The following is a 20,990-nucleotide window of genomic DNA, read 5'->3' on the forward strand; positions in this document are numbered from 1 at the left end:
TTAGGAAAAGCAAGTCAAACTGAGTTAGCTAGTGCTAATGCAAACTCTTAAATCAGATTTTTTTCATTGCTTCAGTAAAGGTGTCTGGTAAAATGCTTGCAGTGTAAAAGATTTCATTATTCTCCTGGTTACAGGCTGCTTGTTCTAGATTTTGCTGAACGTTTTGCTCTGGTCACATTTTTGTCTGCACAACTATTTTTTGTCGTCATTGCTTGATTTTTATTTCCAAATCCTGGTTCTTTGGCTGGCTGACTCCTAGCAAAAACAGTTCCTGGAATTACTATAACTTCTATGAATTAAACAGAATGAAATCTAGCATGTCAGATTTCCCAAGCATTCTAAAACATCTTGTGTTCAGTGTCTGCATAAACTTGGTGCCTTTTTATTTTTATAACTTTTTTCCATACGTGTTTGCAAGGGTGATCTTGCTTTATGATGAAACTATTGTTTTTTAGTTAACTCTTGTTAGCGAAGTGGGAGGGAAAACTTTTAAATCCCACTTTTATCTTTTGTTTATATATAGCATCTCTTATTCCAAAGGATCCCAAATGCACTTTGCAAATTATACAAAGGAGAAGTTTTAACCATTACTTAAATATATCACCTTTGTGACATGAACCAGCAATTATTTAAACAAGCAGCAATCCTAAACAGTTTAGAACAGAACTTTGGAGAGTACTCCATTTAGTTTAAGAGACGGAATTTTAGGTAGGCAGAATATAATTATTCAAACTGGAATTTGACAAGATGCTGTGGTTAGTATATGTCTACATAGAATGCTTACACCACCTCAGCTGTACCGATGTAGCTGTGCCGTTGTAAGATCTTGTGTGGCCACTCTATGGCAACGGGAGAGAGCTCTCCCATCGACATAATTAAACCACCCCCAACAAGCGGCGGTAGCTATGTCGGTGGGAGAAGCTCTCCTGCTGACATAGCACTGTACACACTACCACTTATGTCGCTCGAGGTTGTGAACCTCCCTCTCTTCTCTTCCCCCCCTTTCCTCCCCCCCCCCGAAGCAACATAAGGTTTTGCCGACATAAGTGGTAGTGTAGACATGGCATTAGGTTCAGAGTAAAATTAAGACTTTGAAAACATGGCAGAATAGGGGGGGGAAAAAATCATGTTTTAATTAATCTTACTATGTTTTTTAAAAAAAAAAAATCCGTGTACTGTTTGACCATTATGAAATGGACAAATGTTTAACTTTAACTATAGCACTGTTTTTATATTTTTGTAGCCCCCCAAGTCATAAAATCATAGTGAACGGCAAGGAATGTATAAATTTTGCATCCTTTAACTTTCTTGGACTTCTGGATAACGAAAGAGTGAAGGTGAGTGGGTTATATGATTGCACAGTTATATACAAAGGGATTTTTAAAAATGTGCTATTGCATTTTATCTTTAGTTTGGGGATGACTTCAAAATATGACTCTCTCAAACAGTTAGCATAGTAGTAGTCTTCATCCACATCACATCCTAAGCCTGGTTCTGCTGATGCCTTACCATGTGACCTTGAGCAGGTCACTTCACCTCTGCTTACATTTCTTTATTTGTAAAGAAAAGATCTTTACATACCTACCTCATAGGAATTACCAAAATTAAAAACATTTAGCTCTTATATTTAGACATATTCAAAGCCATATGCAAATATTAAATAAGTATTCTTGGGTGAGGTGTTTCCACATGAGTGCAGTCCGGTAACAACATGAAATAAATGGATAGCAATAACTTGTGTTATGCCTCAGTTATTTCCAGTGCATACTGGAAGTGTGAAAGTGCTAGGAATTTAAATGGCAAAACTTTAATCAACATTTAAATATGGCAGTATATGCATCATTGTAGTTTGTGTATTATAAATAAGATACTGTTTGGTCACAGATTCCGTGACTTTAACAGATGTCTGTGACTTCTGGGGCTTCAGCCCTGGGTGGCCGGGCTCAGGCTTCAGCCCTGCAGTGGCCATACACTGATTTTGTCCGTTTTTACCATGACTATTCCGTGAATTTTACCTAATTTTGCTGTGACAAAATTGTATCCATAATTGTGTTCAATTCTGAGGCATTTATAGGTTTGAAAAGGACAATTCTCTATACGTAAGTTCTTCCAAAGTTGAGTAGATAATCTATTTTTTCCCCTTCCTTGATTATCCTTGCTTTTATATGGGCTATATCTGCCCTAGCAATTTTAGCACAACCAAACAGAATTCTCTGGGAAATAAACAGCCTCATCTACCCTGTCATTCTTTCAGATTAGAAAAAGTGACAGAGTTTAAATTTTGTAACCAAAAATAAAGACTACAGAGAGAATTGTTTAAAAACACTTCTAGAAGTATCTTCTAGAAAAATTTAGTGACAAACTTTGAGATTCTAAATGGCATCTGATAGAGGAGTTTATGGACATCTTTCTCTGTGGCATAGTGCTTGCTACTTTCGGTACGCTCACTGGCTTCAGTGAGACTAATCATGGTACAGTAGTACGCATTGTGCCAAATAGTGAGGTGTTAACAGGATCATGCCCATGCTTTGCAGGAAAGGGGGTGATGCACTTAAACTTTGATCTTTTCATGGCCCTGAGTATTCCATTCAAACTGCTTTCTATATAAGAAGACAAAGTCAAATCAGTTTTTATAACTTGTTCAGGTTGTATTCAGAACTATATATAATCTTGTTGCAAGAGCTGAATAATTTTTTCAATTAATGTTTAATCTAATATTCCTTTTCTTACTGTAAAGGAGGTAATCTGATAGAAGTGACTTCCTCCTTCTCCTTAGGTGTTGAAGAGGCACTCTCCCCAACTGATATTGATAAAAACAGAGAAGACTATAACTAGTTTATAGCTGTGTATAGTGCAGTCATTGATGGATGGTGTCGGCTTGAAAACTTTATTTTGAGAGGTTTCAGAGTAGCAGCCGTGTTAGTCTGTATTCACAAAAAGAAAAGGAGTACTTGTGGCACCTTAGAGACTAACCAATTTATTTGAGCATAAGCTTTTGTGAGCTCAAATAAATTGGTTAGTCTCTAAGGTGCCACAAGTACTCCTTTTCTTTTTATTTTGAGAGAGAGTTTAGCTAGTTCTCTTTATGCTCCTGAAGTTTTAAGGAATATAGTTTACTTATGTGAAATACCAAAGTAGATAGGGTGACATTTACTATAGGTTGTCATCAAAATGAAAGTTCTTAAATTAGTAGGTGACTGTTACATTATTATTAAATTAAACATCTCAAGGCAACTGTTGTCTCAGTGAGATTTGCAGTGGTGCCTAACTCCATAAGGTGCTTTTGAAAATCTTTCCTTAGTTTCTTTGTGTGAAGGAAATAAAGGACAAAGTAAATAATACACTTCTGAGGTGGTAGTAGAATATAATCTTTGCCTTTTTGTGAAATATAAATTTGTCCTTCAGCTAGAACAGTACTACTGAAATGGCTAATATTTCAGTAGGTATGGAATCGTATATAGTTGCTTGATTTTAAAGTTAACTTATTGGTACCTACTAGGTACTTTTTTCCTCAGTGTACCATCGGTGTAGTATTGTTATACAGTAAACTAAGCCTAAATACCTGATTAAAATAGTAAAGTCTCATTGGCAAATGAGTTTACAAAATTAGTTGTTGTACAACATTTTAATTGCATTTGGTTCTATGGCTATATAACTTATATGGAACAAGAAAAGCAATGTTGACAATTATGTAAAATTGACAATGTGAATTGTGCAGAATATATTATTGTAGAAATAAGCTAAATGTTGTTTCTCATCTAATGTTTTCACTAAAGAATGCAGCCCAGGCATCTTTGAGGAAGTACGGAGTTGGCACTTGTGGACCTAGAGGGTTTTACGGCACTTTTGGTAAGTATAACTTTGCTTTCTGTTACTAACATGCTTTTAATTTATCTTATTTTAAAGATTTTCATATTGAGGTATTGGGTATTTCCAAAATACGTACTCTGTACGCTGTCTGTTTCTCAATGCATGGAGTGGCTGGCACACAACAGACTTTTTGGTATGATTGCTAATGATCTGTGATGCTTATCATTGTTAAAATTAAATTAAACAAGTGTTTAAACAAAAGGCGCTTTTCACGTAGTCCATCTAACAGATCCTGTAGCCAAGTCATAATGCTGAATTTGACGTATTGAGTTTAGGGCACCATAGAGAGAATGTGGATAAACTAGAGTCCAAATAAGTACAATTAAATGATGATGGGTTTGAGTCTAAAAGAGGGAATATGCACAATCCAGTCAAGACTGAGACATATTTAAGTGTTTTTAAAAGATGTAATAAAGTAGCTATTTTCATTACTACTAGCTACCCAACTGTCTTCTAATACATAACGTCAGTAACAGCAAGGATATATAGAAATTACTTGTCAAGTAAATTGTTACTATACTTTTTTTCTCTTTAGACGCTTCCTTATGTTTCAAAATTTCCCTTGTTTATAATGCTGTGGAATTTGCCATACTGGGAAGTGTGTTTAAAATGGTTGAAGTAGAAATGCACTTTAAACTCCTTCATTAAATGCTAAATAGACCACAAGAGGGCAGTCTGACTTCTGTATATTTTAAAATTCTAATGATGAAACTTGTCTTATTTGTATAATACTGTATTCAGAATGAAATATCCTCTACAAGAAACATTAAGACTTTTTGTGGTGGGAGGAGTTCTAGTTATGATAAATCTCAATGTGAAGGTTGGGTTTTTTTTTGTTTTTTTTTTCCTATTTATAATCAGCTTAGTTGTGAAACTAGCCTCTCTAATATTTCATTACAGAATTGTGGCGTTTATTATTCCTTTGCTGTCTCCACTCAGATGACGTAAAGGGCAGGATAGTTACAGGCTTAAAATGTTGTCTTGTCTTGTGAGCTTTCATGTCACTCCCTGGGAGTCATGGATTCTTTTGTTAACCCAGATGGTTGTAGAGAGCTCCCTTGGCGTCAACCATATGTTTGATTTCTCCAGAAGGCTGGTTTAGATATTTCATTTAGTCAGGTCAGCCCTATTGCGTGGTCAGGCAATCACTTTGTGTTTAAATTTGATAAATATTTCATATCTGCTAGAGCAAGATTGTTGTATTGCAGCCTTTGAGACTTAATTCTGCAGACTTTGTTCATTAATGTCACAACATATCTGGTCTGCCTCTCCAACCAAGGTGATAGCCATCTAATAATAGTTACTAGTGAGCATTTATGGATGCTTTTGATTCCTTGACTTCCTCACCATATATTGGCAGCCCTGTGTCCAGGAGTCACTAGTTCAGTGGTGATTTCTGGGACTTCAAAAAACTTGCTCGAAGACTTTAGAGGAGAGATCTTGTATGTGGAATTTGTGCCGATATGCAGGCGAGCTATGACTGAGTCTAAGGGTATGTCTGCGCTACAAAATTAGGTCGAATCTATAGAAGTCAGTTTTTTAGAAATCGTTTTATATAGTGGATTGTGTGTATTCCCACACAAAATGCTCTAAGTGCATTAACTCAGCGGAGTGCTTCCACAGTACCAAGGCTAGCATCGACTTCTGGAGCGTTGCACTGTGGGTAGCTATCCCACAGTTCCCGCAGTCTCCGCCACCCACTGGAATTCTGGGTTGAGGTCCTAATGCCTAGTGGGGCAAAAACATTGTCGCGGGTGGTTCTGGGTACATGTCAGGCCCTCCCTCACTCCCTCCGTGAAAGCAACGGCAGACAATCGTTTTGCGCCTTTTTTCCTGGGTTACCTGTGCAGATGCCATACAATGGCAAGCATGGACCCCGCTCAGCTCACTGTCACTGTACGTCTCCTGCGTACTGGCAGACGCGGTACTGCATTGCTACACAACAGCAGCTCATTGCCTTGTGGCAGCAGACGGTGCAATAGGCCTGATAACCATCGTCATCATGTCCTAGGTGCTCTTGGCCGTCTCGGTAAGATCAGTCAGGAGCGCCTGGGCAGACGTGGGCCCAGGGACTGAAATAGGAGTGACTCGACCAGGTCATTCTCTTTAGTCCCGCCGGCAGTCGTACTGCACCGTCTGCTGCCAGCCAAAGATGTAAAAGATAGATGAAGTGGATCAAAACAAGAAATAGACCAGATTTGTTTTGTATTCATTTGCTCCCCTCTCCCTCCTTTCGTGAAATCAACGGCCGACAATCGTTTCAGTGAGGTCTGTCAGGGGCACCTTGAAAAGTTTAATGGAGAGTCAGTCCTGCCTGGAATACCGGCGGGAGGGATAGCTTAGTGGGTTGAGCATTGGCTTGCTAAACCCAAGGTTTTGAGTTCAATCCTTGAGGGGGCCATTCTGTGTGACAGTTGTTTCTGTTTCTCCTTGATGTAAAGCCACCCCCTTTGTTGATTTTAATTCCCTGTACGCCATGTTGTCAGTTGCCCCTCCCTTCGTCAGAGCAATGGCAGACAATCGTTCCGCGCCTTTTTTTCCATGCAGACGCCATACCACAGCAAGCATGGAGCCCACTCAGATTACTTTGGCAATTAGGAGCACATTAAACCCACGTGCATTATCCAGCAGTATATGCAGCACCAGAACCTGCCAAAGCAAAACCGGGCTAGTAGGCGATATCAGCATGGTGACGAGAGTGATGAGGGCACGGGCCCTGGCAATGTGGGCATCATGGTGCTGTAATGGGGCAGCTTCATGCCGTGGAACGCCGATTCTGGGCCCAGGAAACAAGCACAGACTGGTGGGACCGCATCGTGTTGCAGGTCTGGGATGATTCCCAGTGGCTGCAAAACTTTCGCATACCTAAGGGCACTTTCATGGAGCTTTGTGACTTGCTTTCCCCTGCCCTGAAGCGCATGAATACCAAGATGAGAGCAGCCCTCACAGTTGAGAAGTGAGTGGCAATAGCCCTGTCAAGGTTCCTTCCCCACTCTGAACTCTAGGGTACAGATGTGGGGACCTGCATGAAAACCTCCTAAGCTTACTTTTACCAGCTTAGGTTAAAACTTCCCCAAGGTACAAACTGTTTTACCCTTGGACTTCCACTGCCACCACCAAACTTTATTTGGGTTCCTGAAAAAACGTAGTTTGGAAAAGTCTTTCCCCCCAAAATCCTCCCAACCCTTGCACCCCACTTCCTGGGGAAGGTTTGGTAAAAATCCTCACCAATTTGCATAGGTGACCACAGACCCAAACCCTTGGATCTGAGAACAATGAAAAAGCATTCAGTTTCCTTACAAGAAGACTTTTAAAAGAAGAAAAAAAAAGAATCACCTCTGTAAAATCAGGATGGTGAATACCTTACAGGGTAATTAGATTCAAAACATAGAGAATCCCTCTAGGCAAAACCTTAAGTTACAAAAAAGACACACAGACAGGAATATTCATTCTATTCACAGCTATTTTCTCAGCCATTGAAAGTAATCATAATCTAACACATACCTAGCTAGATTACTTACTAAGTTCTAAGACTCCATTCCTGTTCTGTCCCTGGCAAAAGCATTATACAGACAGACACAGACCCTTTCTTTTTCTCCCTCCTCCCAGCTTTTGAAAGTATCTTGTCTCCTCATTAGTCGTTTTGGTCAGGTGCCAGTGAGGTTACCTTTAGCTTCTTAACCCTTTACAGGTAAGAGGATTTTTCTTCTGGCCAGGAGGGGTTTTAAAGGGGTTTACCCTTCCCTTTATATTTATGACAAGCCCTGTGGAAGCTTCCAATGCCAGACAGCTACCGGTCAGTCGGGAATCAATTTGGAGTGGGCAAATCTACTGTGGGGGCTGCTGTGATGCAAGTAGCCAGTACAATCAAAGATCTGCTGATATCAAGGGTAGTGACCCTGGGAAATGTGCAGGTCATGGTGGATGACTTTGCTGCAATGGGATTCCCTAAACGTGGTGGGGCCATAGACGGAACCCATATCCCTATCTTGGCACCGGAGCACCAAGCCGGCGAGTACATAAACCGTAAGGGGTACTTTTCAATAGTGCTGCAAGCACTGGTGAATCACAAGGAACGTTTCACCAACATCAGCGTGGGATGGCCGGGAAAGGTACATGACGCTCGCATCTTCAGGAACTCTGGTCTGTTTCAAAAGCTGCAGGAAGGGACTTTGTTCCCAGACCAGAAAATAATCGTTGGGGATGTCGAAATGCCTATAGTTATGCTTGGGGACCCAGCCTACCCCTTAATGCCATGGCTCATGAAGCCGTACACAAGCAGCCTGGACAGTAGTCAGGAGCTGGTCAACTACAGGCTGAGCAAGTGCAGAATGGTGGTAGAATGTGCATTTGGGCGTTTAAAAGCGCACTGGCGCTGTTTGCTGACTCGCTTAGACCTCAGCGAAACCAATATTCCCACTGTTATTACTGCTTGCTGAGCACGCCACAATATCTGTGAGAGTAAGGGGAAGACGTTTATGGCAGGGTGGGAGGTTGAGGCAAATCGCCTGGCCGCTGGTTATGCGCAGCTAGACACCAGGGCGGTTAGAAGAGGAGGGCGCAGTGCGCATCAGAGAAGCTTTGAAAACCAGTTTCATGACTGGCCAGGCTACGGTGTGAAAGTTCTATTTGTTTCTCCTTGATGAACCCCCCCCTCCCCCCCCCCCCCGGTTCACTCTACTTCCCTGTAAGCTAACCACCCTCCCATCCCCCCTTCAGTCACCGCTTGCAGAGGCAATAGTCATTGTTGCTTCACATTCATGCATTCTTTATTAATTTGTCACCCGAATGGGGGATAGCCAAAGTAGCCCGGGAGGGGTGGTGGAGGAGGGAAGCACCAAGTGGGGTGATGGAGGAGGGAAGCACTTTAAAACTTATTGAATGCCAGCCTTCTGTTGCTTGGGCAATCCTCTGGGGTGGAGTGACTGGAGGCCCCCCCCACTACGTTCTTGGGCATCTGGGTGAGGAGGCTACAGAACTTGGGGAGGAGGGCGGTTCGTTACACAGGGGCTGTAGCGGCAGTCTGTGCTCCAGCTGCCTTTCCTGCAGCTCAACCATACGCTGGAGCGTATTAGTTTGATCCTCCAGCAGCCTCAGCGTTGAATCCTGCCTCCTGTCATCACGCTGCTGCCACCTTTCCTCTTCAGCCCGCCACTTACTCTCTGCAGCCCGCCACCTCTCCTCGCGTTCATTTTGTGCTTTCCTGCACTCTGACATTGTCTGCCTCCACCTATTTTCCTGTGCTCTGTCAGTGTGGGAGGACAGCATGAGCTCAGAGAACATTTCATCGCAAGTGCTTTTTTGTCAGTCTTTGCTGTTTCAGTCTCTCTCACCTTTTTAGTAATTTCTTCAAATGGATTGTGGAGACAAGTTGGGGTGTTTTGTGAATGAGGGGGTCCAGGCTGGTGTCTCTAGTCCTCTTCAATATGAGAATCATGGGCTTCTAACTGGTGGCTGTATATTTTGCATTTGATTTGGTCACTGTCTGTGATCTTCTGGGTTCTTTGGGGATCTGACTATCCCGGTTTCTCAAGGAAAGTGGTATATATCTGTGATGTCCCTTCACTATTAATGCTTGTGCGTGATATACCTTCACATTATCACCCAATCTCAGACCTAGGCAAGGTGATTGAGAAGTCAGCGACTGTTCAATTTCAGCTTCATTTGGACAGTCAACTTTCTGGCTAGGTCCCAGACTAGGTTCCTGGCTTTCTCTGGACTTGAGCTTTTCAGGATCATGAATAGAGTCCTGCTGGTCTTACTTTTTGTGTTAAGCCGTATTCTGATTGTATTACATAAAATTCATTCTCTTTTTTTGGTGCTATGTATACTTTGGGTATGCTACAGATTTCTTACTCATTGCAGTAGTCTCACTACCCACCTCTAGCAGACCTGAGTGTTCGGACTTTTACATATTGGCAACACTTTTGTAACTTATCATGGTTGTCAAGTATTAAGTTTTAAATGAGAAACTGATTATATTCACTTCCTGGTTGCTGCAAATAACAATGCTTTCTGTATATAGAGCCCCTTCACTGTGTGTGTGGTGTTTGTATCTATCAATTAAAGCTTAGTAAATCTATAGATGTCATCTTCTCTCCCTCATTCCCCAGATAGCTGCCTGATGTTCTGAGCTTTCAGATAATGTATTTTTATTGAAAGGCATAAGTCATCCACGTACACCTCTCTAGAAAGCTTTCTTTTTTTTTCCCTCTAGACCAGGGGTTTTCAACCTTTCTCTTTCTGAGGCCCCCACCAACATGCTATAAAAACTCCACAGCCCACATGTGCCACAACAACTGTTTTTCTGCATATAAAAGCCAGGACCAGCATTAGGGTGTAGCAAGCAGGGCAACAGCCCAGGGCCCCATGCCACAGGGGCTCCCACAAGGTTAAGTTGCACATGCTTTGTATTATGGGGAACTTTCCTGGCTTCTGCACAACCCCAGTGAGGTGGGCTAGTGAAAGGATCTGAGTCCTTGCTTCCACTTCCTTTACCCAGAGGCCTCCCTGCCCTTGAGGACTCCCCTTCCACTCTTCTGTCTGGAAGAGTCCTCGTAACCCCAACAAGGCTGGGCCCAGGATTCCTGGGGGGCTCGACCCCCCCCCAACCCTGCTGCGGTCACCTAGGACAGGGGCGAGGGTGTCCCCACTCCAGGGTACTCTCTCTGCACTGGGCACTTCCCTGACCCACTGACCATTACATACAATTTAAAGCAAATGCAAGTTATTTAATCAACAATTAATTAAAAAAAGAATAAGGAAAAATGGGAAAGATTAAAGGAAAACACATCACCCCTGGGATGTGGCAGGGATCGTCACAAACAGTGTCTCTGGAATGTCAGGGCAGTTCATGGTCTGTTCCTTGTAGGTCCCAGGCCTTCTTCTCAGGCTCTGGCTGTGCTGCACGGATGCTGTGGATTGGACACTTGCTCTGGTGGTGGCCACACACCTCCGGGCTTTGGGTGGTTGGACCCTTCTTCCTAGCGTCAGCCACCCATCAGGTTAAGATCCCCTTCCCAGTCTGGCCTGCAAGGACCCTTGGCTGGGGGTGTATTTCTGTGCTGGGCCCTTTGCCCAGGGTTCCCCCTTGGCTGGCCCAAGTTGCTCACCACACCTGGCTCCAGCCCTAGCTCCACTCTTCCTCAGCACTGATTCTGCTGCTCTGCCTCCAGCCTCCTGGACTGCTTCTCTGACTCTGTGGCTGCAACTCTGCTCCCAGCACAGGATCTGCTCTCTCTGGGCTGTATCTCTGGCCCCGCTGGCTGGCACAGCTCAGCTTGGGCCCTTGCTCTCTGTTTGACCCCGCCAGTTCCAGCTCACACTGAGGACGGGTCCAGTTTCTAAAGTATTGAAAGGACTGGATAAAATGGCTCCAGATCACGTGGATGAGGGTTATAGTGGGAAGACCTATTATATGCAAAGAGTAATATGTACATATACTTAGAATCATAGAATATCAAGGTTGGAAGGGACCTCAGGAGGTCATCTAGTCCAATCCCCTGCTCAAAGCAGGACCGATCCCCAATTAAATCATCCCAGCCAGGGCTTTGTCAAGCCTGACCTTAAAAACTTCTAAGGAAGGAGATTCCACCACCTCCCTAGGTAACACATTCCAGTGTTTCACCACCCTCCTAGTGAAAAAGTTTTTCCTAATATCTAACCTAAATCTCCCCCACTGCAACTTGAGACCATTACTCCTTGTTCTGTCATCTGCTTCCACTGAGAACAGTCTACATCCATCCTTTTTGGAACCCCCTTTCAGGTAGTTGAAAGCAGCTATCAAATCCCCCCTCATTCTTCTCTTCTGAAGACTAAACATCCCCAGTTCCCTCAGCCTCTCCTCATAACTCATATGTTCCAGTCCCCTAATCATTTTTGTTGCCCTCCGCTGCACTCTTCCCAATTTTTCCACATCCTTCTTGTAGTGTGGGGCCCAAAACTGGACACAGTACTCCAGATGAGGCATCTAGTAGAAATACACTTCTGGGGAATGGTATATATTTGTGGTTCACATGATGTGGAGATCATGGGTCAAATCCAGGATCTTGCTGCAATTCCTGTTTGGTTTTTTTTCTTTTTTCTTAAATATGAAAACCTGCATCTTTAACGTTGATACCATAACAGACACATCAGTCTTGGGGCAGTAGAATGTTCGTAGACTACTGAATGGTCTACCTTTTTTCACTTTTCCTCTGTTCATGTAAAAACAAAGCAATAAGGCATAAGCTTCAGTGCAGTGTTGGGCAATTATATTGGGTTGTGTTGATTCTTCTGAGTTAGGATGGACAGAAGTTCAGCCAGCCAGGATTAAGTTAATTGCTGGAAATTGCGTTGCTTATTACTGTTTGCACTGTAGTAGCAGCTAGGAACCCCAGTCATGGACCAGGGCCTCATTGCGCTAGGTGCTGTACAAACAGAACAAAAAGGCAGTCTGTGCCCCATGGTGTTTACAGTCTAAGTATAAGGAAATTCTCATTGCTATTCTGAGTACACAAGCATATTAACTCTACAAATATGTAACACTTAAAAATATTTCAATATATGGTTTGACAACTGTTAGAACTTCTGATGCTTGAATTTGACAAACACTCAATGCCCATCAGGGATGGATTCATCAGCTTTGGTGTTTTGTGATTTATTTACTGAGACACTGTTACTAGAGGTAAACAATTGCACTCTTCCTTAGCAAATTTCTGTTGCAGTACATGGCTGTGTTACATTTCTGAATACAAACTGTTAAGCCATTCTGCGACAAAAGCAGAACAATTTAACTGTCTAAGAATTTTATTTTTTTTCCCCTCAGATGTACACTTGGAATTGGAAGATCGACTAGCAAAATTTATGAGGACAGAGGAATCTATTATATACTCATATGGATTTGCCACAATTGCCAGTGCTATTCCAGCATATTCAAAGCGAGGGGACATAGTGTTTGTGTAAGTAACACTTATCTTGCAGAGATCCCAGAGTAAAATTTCTGTTGGGGGAGGGGGGGCTAGCAGGAGGGGGGAATATTACTCAGATCTTGAAGAACTCCTTGATTGTGTGTGTTCAAAAGTCTGGTATTCTTTAGCCAGATAACTGCATCTCCACATAAATTTGTACATTTAACGTTCAGTTGTTCCTGAGAAGCGTACAGTGCAGTTTAGAAGGAGGGATGCAAAGATGGCTATTTGTGCTGGCTGTGTATTAAGCAGTTGCCCTGGCTTAAATTAGAACATTTTGAAACTCACTTTAACTTGCATCACCTACTGGTGAACTCAATGGGTCATGGTGGGGAAGTCGTAAACGAACTCTATGCCACTAGACGGTCTTGTGCCCCACAGGGATGATCCTAAATATGGCATAGCCAACTGCAGGAGAGCCACTTCTTGTCAGCTGCACACTGCAAAGCAGCCTGAACAGAGAGGAGAATCTGGAACATATTTCTAAAGTTGAATGTCTACAATGAATAGAAGTTGTCATGAAATGGTTTAAGCTTGATCGGTAGGTTGAAAGTCAGACAGGATTAAAATGAAAAAGTTTAAATGTCATAAGAATAAAAGGAAAACTTTAATAAAACCACTTTGTAGAGCAATTTAACCTTGTTTGTATAACAATATTTAACATGTAAACTGATCAGTGGGCCTAAAACTCCTATCTCTTCTGATTTGTTCTTCAGACCAAATTTGCTAGCTTTCAGTTGTTGCTGTTACCCAAGAAAATCAGACTTTGGCAGTGATTTCCACCTAAAGAGGGAACACATGTCCCCATGTATGCAAGGAACAGCAAGGTTGCAGTGGTTAATTTTCCTCTATTAGCCATTGTGCAGTGTCGTTGGCAACTCATTTGAGATGGGCAGGTTTTTCTATCTTGCCTGCAGGGCACTGATGCCTTCATAACTGTTAGAAGGGTCAGGGGACAGAGAGGCCAGCCCAGATTGACAAACTAAGTCTGACAACACTCATGCCAGTCTAAATCCTGAATTGTCTATGGAAGGTGAGAACTCAGGTACATGCTTTCTCAGATAGTGGGGCTATAGGTCACTTAGATATTCAGATGCTCTGTCATGCCAAAAATTATCATAAGACTAATATTATCTTTTGAAAGAACTAATACTGTGACAGAGCAAGAATTTTAATCATAAGCAAGATTGAATGGAGCAGCTTGAAGGCAAGCTTCTGTGAGGTACTGAACTCATTCCGAAGAGACTTGAATATTAAATAATAAAAAAATAACTTTCAGAAATATTTCTGCTGCCTTCTGGTTTCCCTGTGACATTTCAAGCTACACTTACCTATATTGCATTATGGCAATCACTTACTTTCCCTCTTTACAAAAAAAAAAAAGGGTTGTACCACAAACTACACTTCTGATAGTGTAACTTACGAAACTTAGTAACTTACGAAATTATTTGCAGATCACCATTGTGGCATTGATGTTTTACAGAGAAACAGGATGATGAGTACATTACCTCAAGGAATTTGCAATCTTTATCTTCTAAAACAAAATCAGCTTACTTCAATTTTAACTTTGAACATCTAGTTCTACTCTAAAAATCGATTGACACTTTTTAAAAGTAACCAGTTCCATGCCTAATTGCCTATCTTAATTTCCACCTAAAACATACTCAACTTTAGGAAAAAAACCCATTTACTAGGTAAAGTATTTTAAAACAGTGCTTTAGACTCAGGTATGCTTTTTAAACATTGCTGTGAAGCAGTGATGCCTGATGCATAATGGTTTGCACACAGTGCTTAAAGGAAAAAAATCTGTAGATGGTCTAGAAAACCTAAATTTTTAAACCTGGTACATTGCAAAAAATTTGAAACTTTAGTTATAGAGCTAACTGCATCTGATAAGAAGTCAGGACCCAAATGTACTACCTTTGTGATTCTAGCATGCTTAAAAATGCATTAAGTTGATGTGTAGAGAGTCTAAGCTTGTAAGTGATAATATTTGTTCTTGTTATGGGCAAAAATAACTAGTTTATAGAAATCTTTGGAAGTTATTGTATTAAATACTGCTGACAACTTATGGTTACTTCCAAATTACCTCACTCACACTGTCAATTAAAATGAGTTGATGACAATCTGACAAGCAATTATTGCAATAGTATGGAGAGCAGTTGACAAAATTGGTATCAAATGTCTAAAATAACAAAACAAAACACTTCAAAGTTAACGAAGAAAAAGTGCTTACTAGCTGAATGCTTTCTTTGGGAGTTAGTAAATTTTGCCTCTCCTATCACGCAAAATGCTTCTGCAACCACAAAGCTACAATAGAAGGGTTCTGCTGGATAAACAGAAAAGCTTCAGACCTAACCTTTTTCCTCCAAAGAAATGTATCCCACTTTGTGATGAGAAAATAGGCTGTATTTAACTTAGATTGTATTCTGCGAGAACAAAAACCCATGCAATAAATAGCAGTAGACTCATGGTTAAGGCTGTATTCCCTAACTTGTTTCTCTTGACTTTTTAATAAAAGCTGCAGTTTGTGTATTCACATTTTAAATTAAAGCAAATTAAAATGCACTGCATTGAGCGACCAGAATATTTTAAGCTTGATATGCTGAATTCATGCATATTTATTCTTTTTGCAGTAAGGCTATAATCTATACTTACTGTGGTATATAAAGTATGGGCACCATATGTGTAGCTGTATGCTGCAGTGAGTCAGGCTGCATCCCTGTTTGTCACTGCAGCATGTAGCTACGTGCGGCAGAGCTGCCAAAGCCTTTTACTGTAGCCAGGAAAGGCTCTGGCAAGGAAGAGGCACTGCTTGGGCATGTAGAGAGCCTGTGTAGGACATATGACCTAAGGCTTCAGGCATGTAGGGCACCCTACTTGCCTAAGATGTGTCTCACTATCTACATTGCTGTTTGTACCCATGCTACCTGGGAATGTGGTGTCTGTACCTTGCACGCTGCCTTAAGTATAAATGTACCCTAAGAGTCTCTGCTTCAGTAGCACACAGTATTTATCACTGACAAAAAAGGGGTATTCTTAGCATCATGTTATGAATTTGATGTTTTGAAATTTTAAATTACTATTGTTCAGTATGTGCAGAAGGAGGGATTTCCAACTTCAAAAGGAATTCTGGGTATATCCAATTAAGAAATTACCAAAAAGCATAACTTAGTTGGGAAAGAATTACATATTCATCTTTAAGTCTGAAGAAATGGCTTACCAGGCCTGGAAAACAGGGACAAATGCTCCCCATAGGGTGAAATGAAAGAGGAAGAATGAGTATGAGTACTCTTAAGACTGGTAAGAGAGGTCAGGCACATCCTCAGACTTGAACCAATGGATAATTGTAGGGGTATTATACCCCTATTGATGGAATGTTGGTCTTGGGAATTATGCCAGCCTTAACTGCCACAATGAAAAATAGGTAACCACAGAATAAGCCTGATAGTCATCCTAGATGCAGAGACAGTAAAATGGCTTCTCAATGGAAATAGTTACATATATTTGTTGTGATTTCATATGAACAGTTCAGTATAATTTGGAAACGAGAAAATACTTTAGTATGACTTCTGTGCACTGATCCTTGCTTTAGAGAGAAACTCTAAATTGTACATTTCACAACTAAAGTGTAAAGATGTCTCCACATAGCCGCAGAGGATAACAGGTGTTAGAAACCAATTTTAAATTATTTAAAGTTGTGTATAATAAAACATAGATTTTATTTATACACATAAGTATACAAGGCAGTTTAAAAATAAAGCAGGCCTAAAAAGGTAATTGACCTATGCTGTTATTTAAAAGTGATTAACAAACCAAGTGCAAAATGAAAGAGTATTCTCTGTTTATAGAGATGAAGCTGCCTGCTTTGCTATTCAGAAAGGATTACAGGCATCTCGAAGTAACGTTAAGTTATTTAAACATAATGATATGGCTGACCTTGAGCGACTTCTGAAAGAACAAGAGATTGAAGATCAAAAGGTAAAATTTCTTTGTAGTCTTTTGCCCTTCTTAAGTAGGTTGTATATTAGACTACGAGTACTGGATCTATTCAATTTGTTTTATATAAATCCCTGCTGAATGCTTAATTTTGCTTATATAGTTAAAATGGATTTGGCTGCTGTGTTCGCTTACCATAATTGTATTAAGAGTAGGTGACGGAGGTGGTCACTAAGGGCTTGTGATTTAAATGCAGTTTTTTGTACCTATACACTTTTATTTTGAAATCTGTGTAACTGCCCCATCCTAGGGGTGACACTGATTAACTATCAGTTTCTAAACCACTATAACTAAATCCGTACCAAAATTGTTAGAACAGCCCTAACTTTATAAATAAATAATTATAGGCCAGAACTATAGAAGAGGTGAGATGATTTTCCTCATGTACTCTTCACATGCTCCCTCTTTATAAAAACTATCATTAGAGCCAAATATGATGATGAAATACTTCCATTCAAGCAGTAACTTGGGAGGATATTAAACAGCAGCTGCGAAAGCTAGACCTCTTTAAATCAGCAGGTCCAGTTAACTTTCATCTGAGAGTTTTAAAAGAACTGGCCAAAGGGCTCTTTAGACTGACTGACTGTTGGGTTTTATTTTTTATTTATTTATTTTTTTAATATAAGTCTTGGAATACTGATGAAATTCTAGAAGACTGGAAGAAGGTTAATGTCGTGCCAATATTAAAGGGTAAACAGGATGACTTGAGTAATTATAGGCCAGTCAGTCTGACATTAATCCTGAAGAATTAAAGACGAGTAATATAATTAATTACTGATCAATATGGGTTTATGAAAAAATGTCTTACCTTTTTTGGGGTTACATGTTTAGTTAATAGAGGAAATAGTGTTGATAGACTATTCTAACACTTCTGTAAAGCATTTGACTTGGGCTGCATGACATTTTGATTAAGAAACTAGAACCATGCAAAATTAACATGGCGCGCACACTTGATTGAAAAATGGCTGATAGGTCTCAGCATGTAACTGTAAATGGGAAATCATTGAGTAGGTGTGTCAGGTCCCACAAGGATCAGTTCTTGGCCCTGTGCTATGTAACGTTTTTATCAATAATCTGGAAGAAAATATAGCTTTGAGTGATAGTTTGCAGATGATACCTAGATTGTAGTAAATAATGAAGAGGACAGGTCATTGATACAGAGGCAACATGGATCACTTGGTGTAAGCTGGACCAAAGCAAACAGTGTGTTTCAATACAGCCAAATATAACATCCTACATCTAGGGGAAAAAAATGCAGGCGATGCTTACAGGATGAGGGATTCTATCCTGAGAAGCAGTGACGCTGAAAAGACTTGAGGGTCCTTGTGGATAATCAGCTGAATGTTAGTTTCCAATGTGATGCTGTAGCCAAAAGGGCGAATGCAATCCTTGGATGTATAAACAGGGGAACTGTGAGTAGGAGTAAAGAGGATAGGTAGCGTATGCTTTTGGCACTGGTGCGACCACTGCTGGAATACTGTCTGGTTCTGATGTACACACTTCCAAAAGGATGTGGATAAATTGGAAAGGATTCAGAAAAGGAAATCAGGAGAATGATTAAAGAATTGGAAAACATGCCTTATAGGCAAGACTCAAGGAGTTTGATCTGTTTAGCTTATCAAAGAGAAATGTAAGGGGTAACTTGATGGGTCTATAAGTACAGTAAAACCTTTTTTTAATCTGGCATGTTGGGGAAATGGGGGGTCTCGGTAAGTGAAAAATGCCAGTTAACTAAGAGGGAGGGAGTTTGGGTGCAGGGCACAGTCTCTGGGAGGGGGTGTGGGGCTAGGGGTTGGGTCACAGGAGCGGGTGCAGGGCATGGGCTCTGGGAGGGAGTTTGAGTGCAGGAGGGTGCTCTGGGCAGGGGGTTGGGGCACGGGAGGAGATGTAGGGTGCCAGATCCAGGGGGCGCTTACCTCAGGCTGCCCCCTGCAAGCAGCGACCTGTCCCTGCTGCTCCTAGGTGGAGGCACAGCAGGCAGCTCTGAATGCTGCCCCTGCTGTAAGCGCTGGCTCTGCAAATCCCATTGGCTGGGAACCACAGCCAAAGGGAGCTGCAGGGGTGGTGCCTGTAAGCAGAGGCAGCATGCAGAGCTGTCCGCGCGTCCGCCTAGGAGCAGCTGGGACATGTTGCCACTTGCGGGGACTTACCCGAAGTAAGTGTCCCTCCCGTGCCCCAACACCCAGAAACCCCTCCTGATCCCCCTCCCGCACTCCGAACACGGAGCTGGGGAACCACACGGACCCCGGTAGCGAGCCTGCTGGCCCTGCACCAAACGAACTATAAACCGGACTTTCTATGAAGATTAGAAATGCCGGTTTATAGATTTTTTTTTTTTTTTTTTTTCAGTTGGTACAGGGCCAGATAACACAGCTTTTACTGTACCTACATAGGGAACAGAACTTTGATAAGAGGGCTCTTCAATCTAACAGCTAAAGGTATACAAATCCAGTCTCAAAGTAAGGTGCATATTATTAACTGTGAGGATATATCTACCATTAGAGCAATTTACTGAGCATTGCGAGAGATTCTTCCATCACTGGAAATTTGTAAATCAAGAATTGATGTCTTTCTAAAAGAGAGTTCAAACAGGAACTAATTCAGAGAAGTCCTAGGGCCTTTGTTACTCAGGAGGTCAGACTAGATGATCACAGTGGTTCCTTCTGGCCTCATAATCTATAAGACTATATTTGAGGTATGTTATAAAAGGGCCCTTGTAAAAGGATTCTGTTGAGTTGAAATTGACTGCAGTAACCTTATGCTGAAAAGCCTTCAAGTCTTTAAACTGCACTGTTTCCACTTATCTTTTCATGACAAAGAGGAATTACACCCTGAACGCTGTTCACAACTAAAGGAGCATTTCTACTCTCTGTGGTAGAGACCTGGTCTCAAAATATACAGTCCTGAATTTTATTCCCTTAGTATAAGTATGCAGTTTAGCTGAACCAGTGGTATTCAGTCCCTGATTTGTTACACAGAGGCACAGAATCTTAAATACAGCAACTTTAAAAATAATAAAGCCAAATAGCCAACTGTAAGACACTTAATATGGTTATAAGAGCTGAAATACTAACGTCCAACTAGGGATATAAAAGTTTTTTTCAAAACAAATAGTTATCTTAATATAAGTTTGTATTTTTTGTTGTTGAACAATTCATATGTACTGAAACATACATTTTCTCTGAAGAATCCTCGTAAGGCCTGTGTAACTCGAAGGTTTATTCTGGTGGAAGGGCTATATATGAATACTGGAGATATTTGTCCTCTTCCAGAATTGGTAAGTGGTTTCAGTTTTGTTTGTTTAAGCTGTGGTATGTTATATACACACATTATTAATAAAATATTAATATTGCATGTTTGAGCCTTAAGAGTAAGTGTTAGCTACAAAGTGGATTGTTGGAATTGACATTTTTGAGGTATTCATAATCAGGTTCGGAATTTTGCAGTTCTGTAATATACATATCCTATAGCAATGATCTGTTTTTACAGAGTATATACCTGCATGATAGGTTTAGACTAAAATCACATTTTTGTTTTAGTTTAAAAATTGAGGTTGGTCTCTTAAATAATGAAAACAGTACGCTTGTCTCCATTGAGTACAACCTTCTCTATTAAACATAGATTTTGTGTACAACACTGTTCCTGATGATGGAGAGAATGCTGTGCATATTTTATGTAATATTTTAAAGTATTTTATAGCCTGTTTCTTAAAAAGAAAATCCAAGTTAGGTCTCATAAATGACTATGGGCATTTTAGATTTCCTATACTTCTTTTAAGTGTTAAACAGTGGTATTGGTGTGTAGGACTCTAAAACGCACACAATGGCTGAGTATTCTGGTAGGATTAAGCGTTTCACGTTGTTCAGGATACTTGATAGGATCTTTCATGTGATTTTCAATCTTTTGTACATGTATCTTGTACTTATTTCTTTGCAAAATATGTCAGTAATATCAGACTGTCTTGTATCATTTGTACAATTAAATCTGCAGATAAAATTGAAATATAAATATAAAGTGAGGATTTTTTTGGAGGAAAGTCTTTCCTTTGGAGTCCTCGGAGAATATGGACGAGGTGTTACAGAACACTTTGGAATAAATGTAAGTGCCAGGCTCTTTTTTCTTCCATTGGGACTATTTTGTGTTGGCAAGAGAGTTGTAGCCTGGAACAAGTTC

At 40.9% G+C, this 20,990-nt stretch overlaps 1 protein-coding gene across 3 annotated transcripts in view; it reads left to right on the plus strand.

Moving 5' to 3' along the window:
* SPTLC1 (serine palmitoyltransferase long chain base subunit 1) overlaps positions 1-20,990 on the plus strand; it is a 51,095-nt gene that overhangs the window by 13,522 nt on the left and 16,583 nt on the right. For all 3 annotated transcript variants that reach the window (XM_037901663.2, XM_043546881.1, XM_043546882.1), the window contains 6 exons: positions 1,244-1,337; positions 3,777-3,849; positions 12,677-12,809; positions 16,670-16,799; positions 20,005-20,094; positions 20,808-20,915. In XM_037901663.2, coding sequence (XP_037757591.1) covers positions 1,244-1,337; positions 3,777-3,849; positions 12,677-12,809; positions 16,670-16,799; positions 20,005-20,094; positions 20,808-20,915 — 628 coding nt within the window. The remainder of the gene's footprint in view (positions 1-1,243; positions 1,338-3,776; positions 3,850-12,676; positions 12,810-16,669; positions 16,800-20,004; positions 20,095-20,807; positions 20,916-20,990) is intronic.

Source organism: Chelonia mydas, chromosome 5 (genome assembly GCF_015237465.2).
Source record: "Chelonia mydas isolate rCheMyd1 chromosome 5, rCheMyd1.pri.v2, whole genome shotgun sequence".
NCBI classification, from domain to species: domain Eukaryota; kingdom Metazoa; phylum Chordata; order Testudines; family Cheloniidae; genus Chelonia; species Chelonia mydas.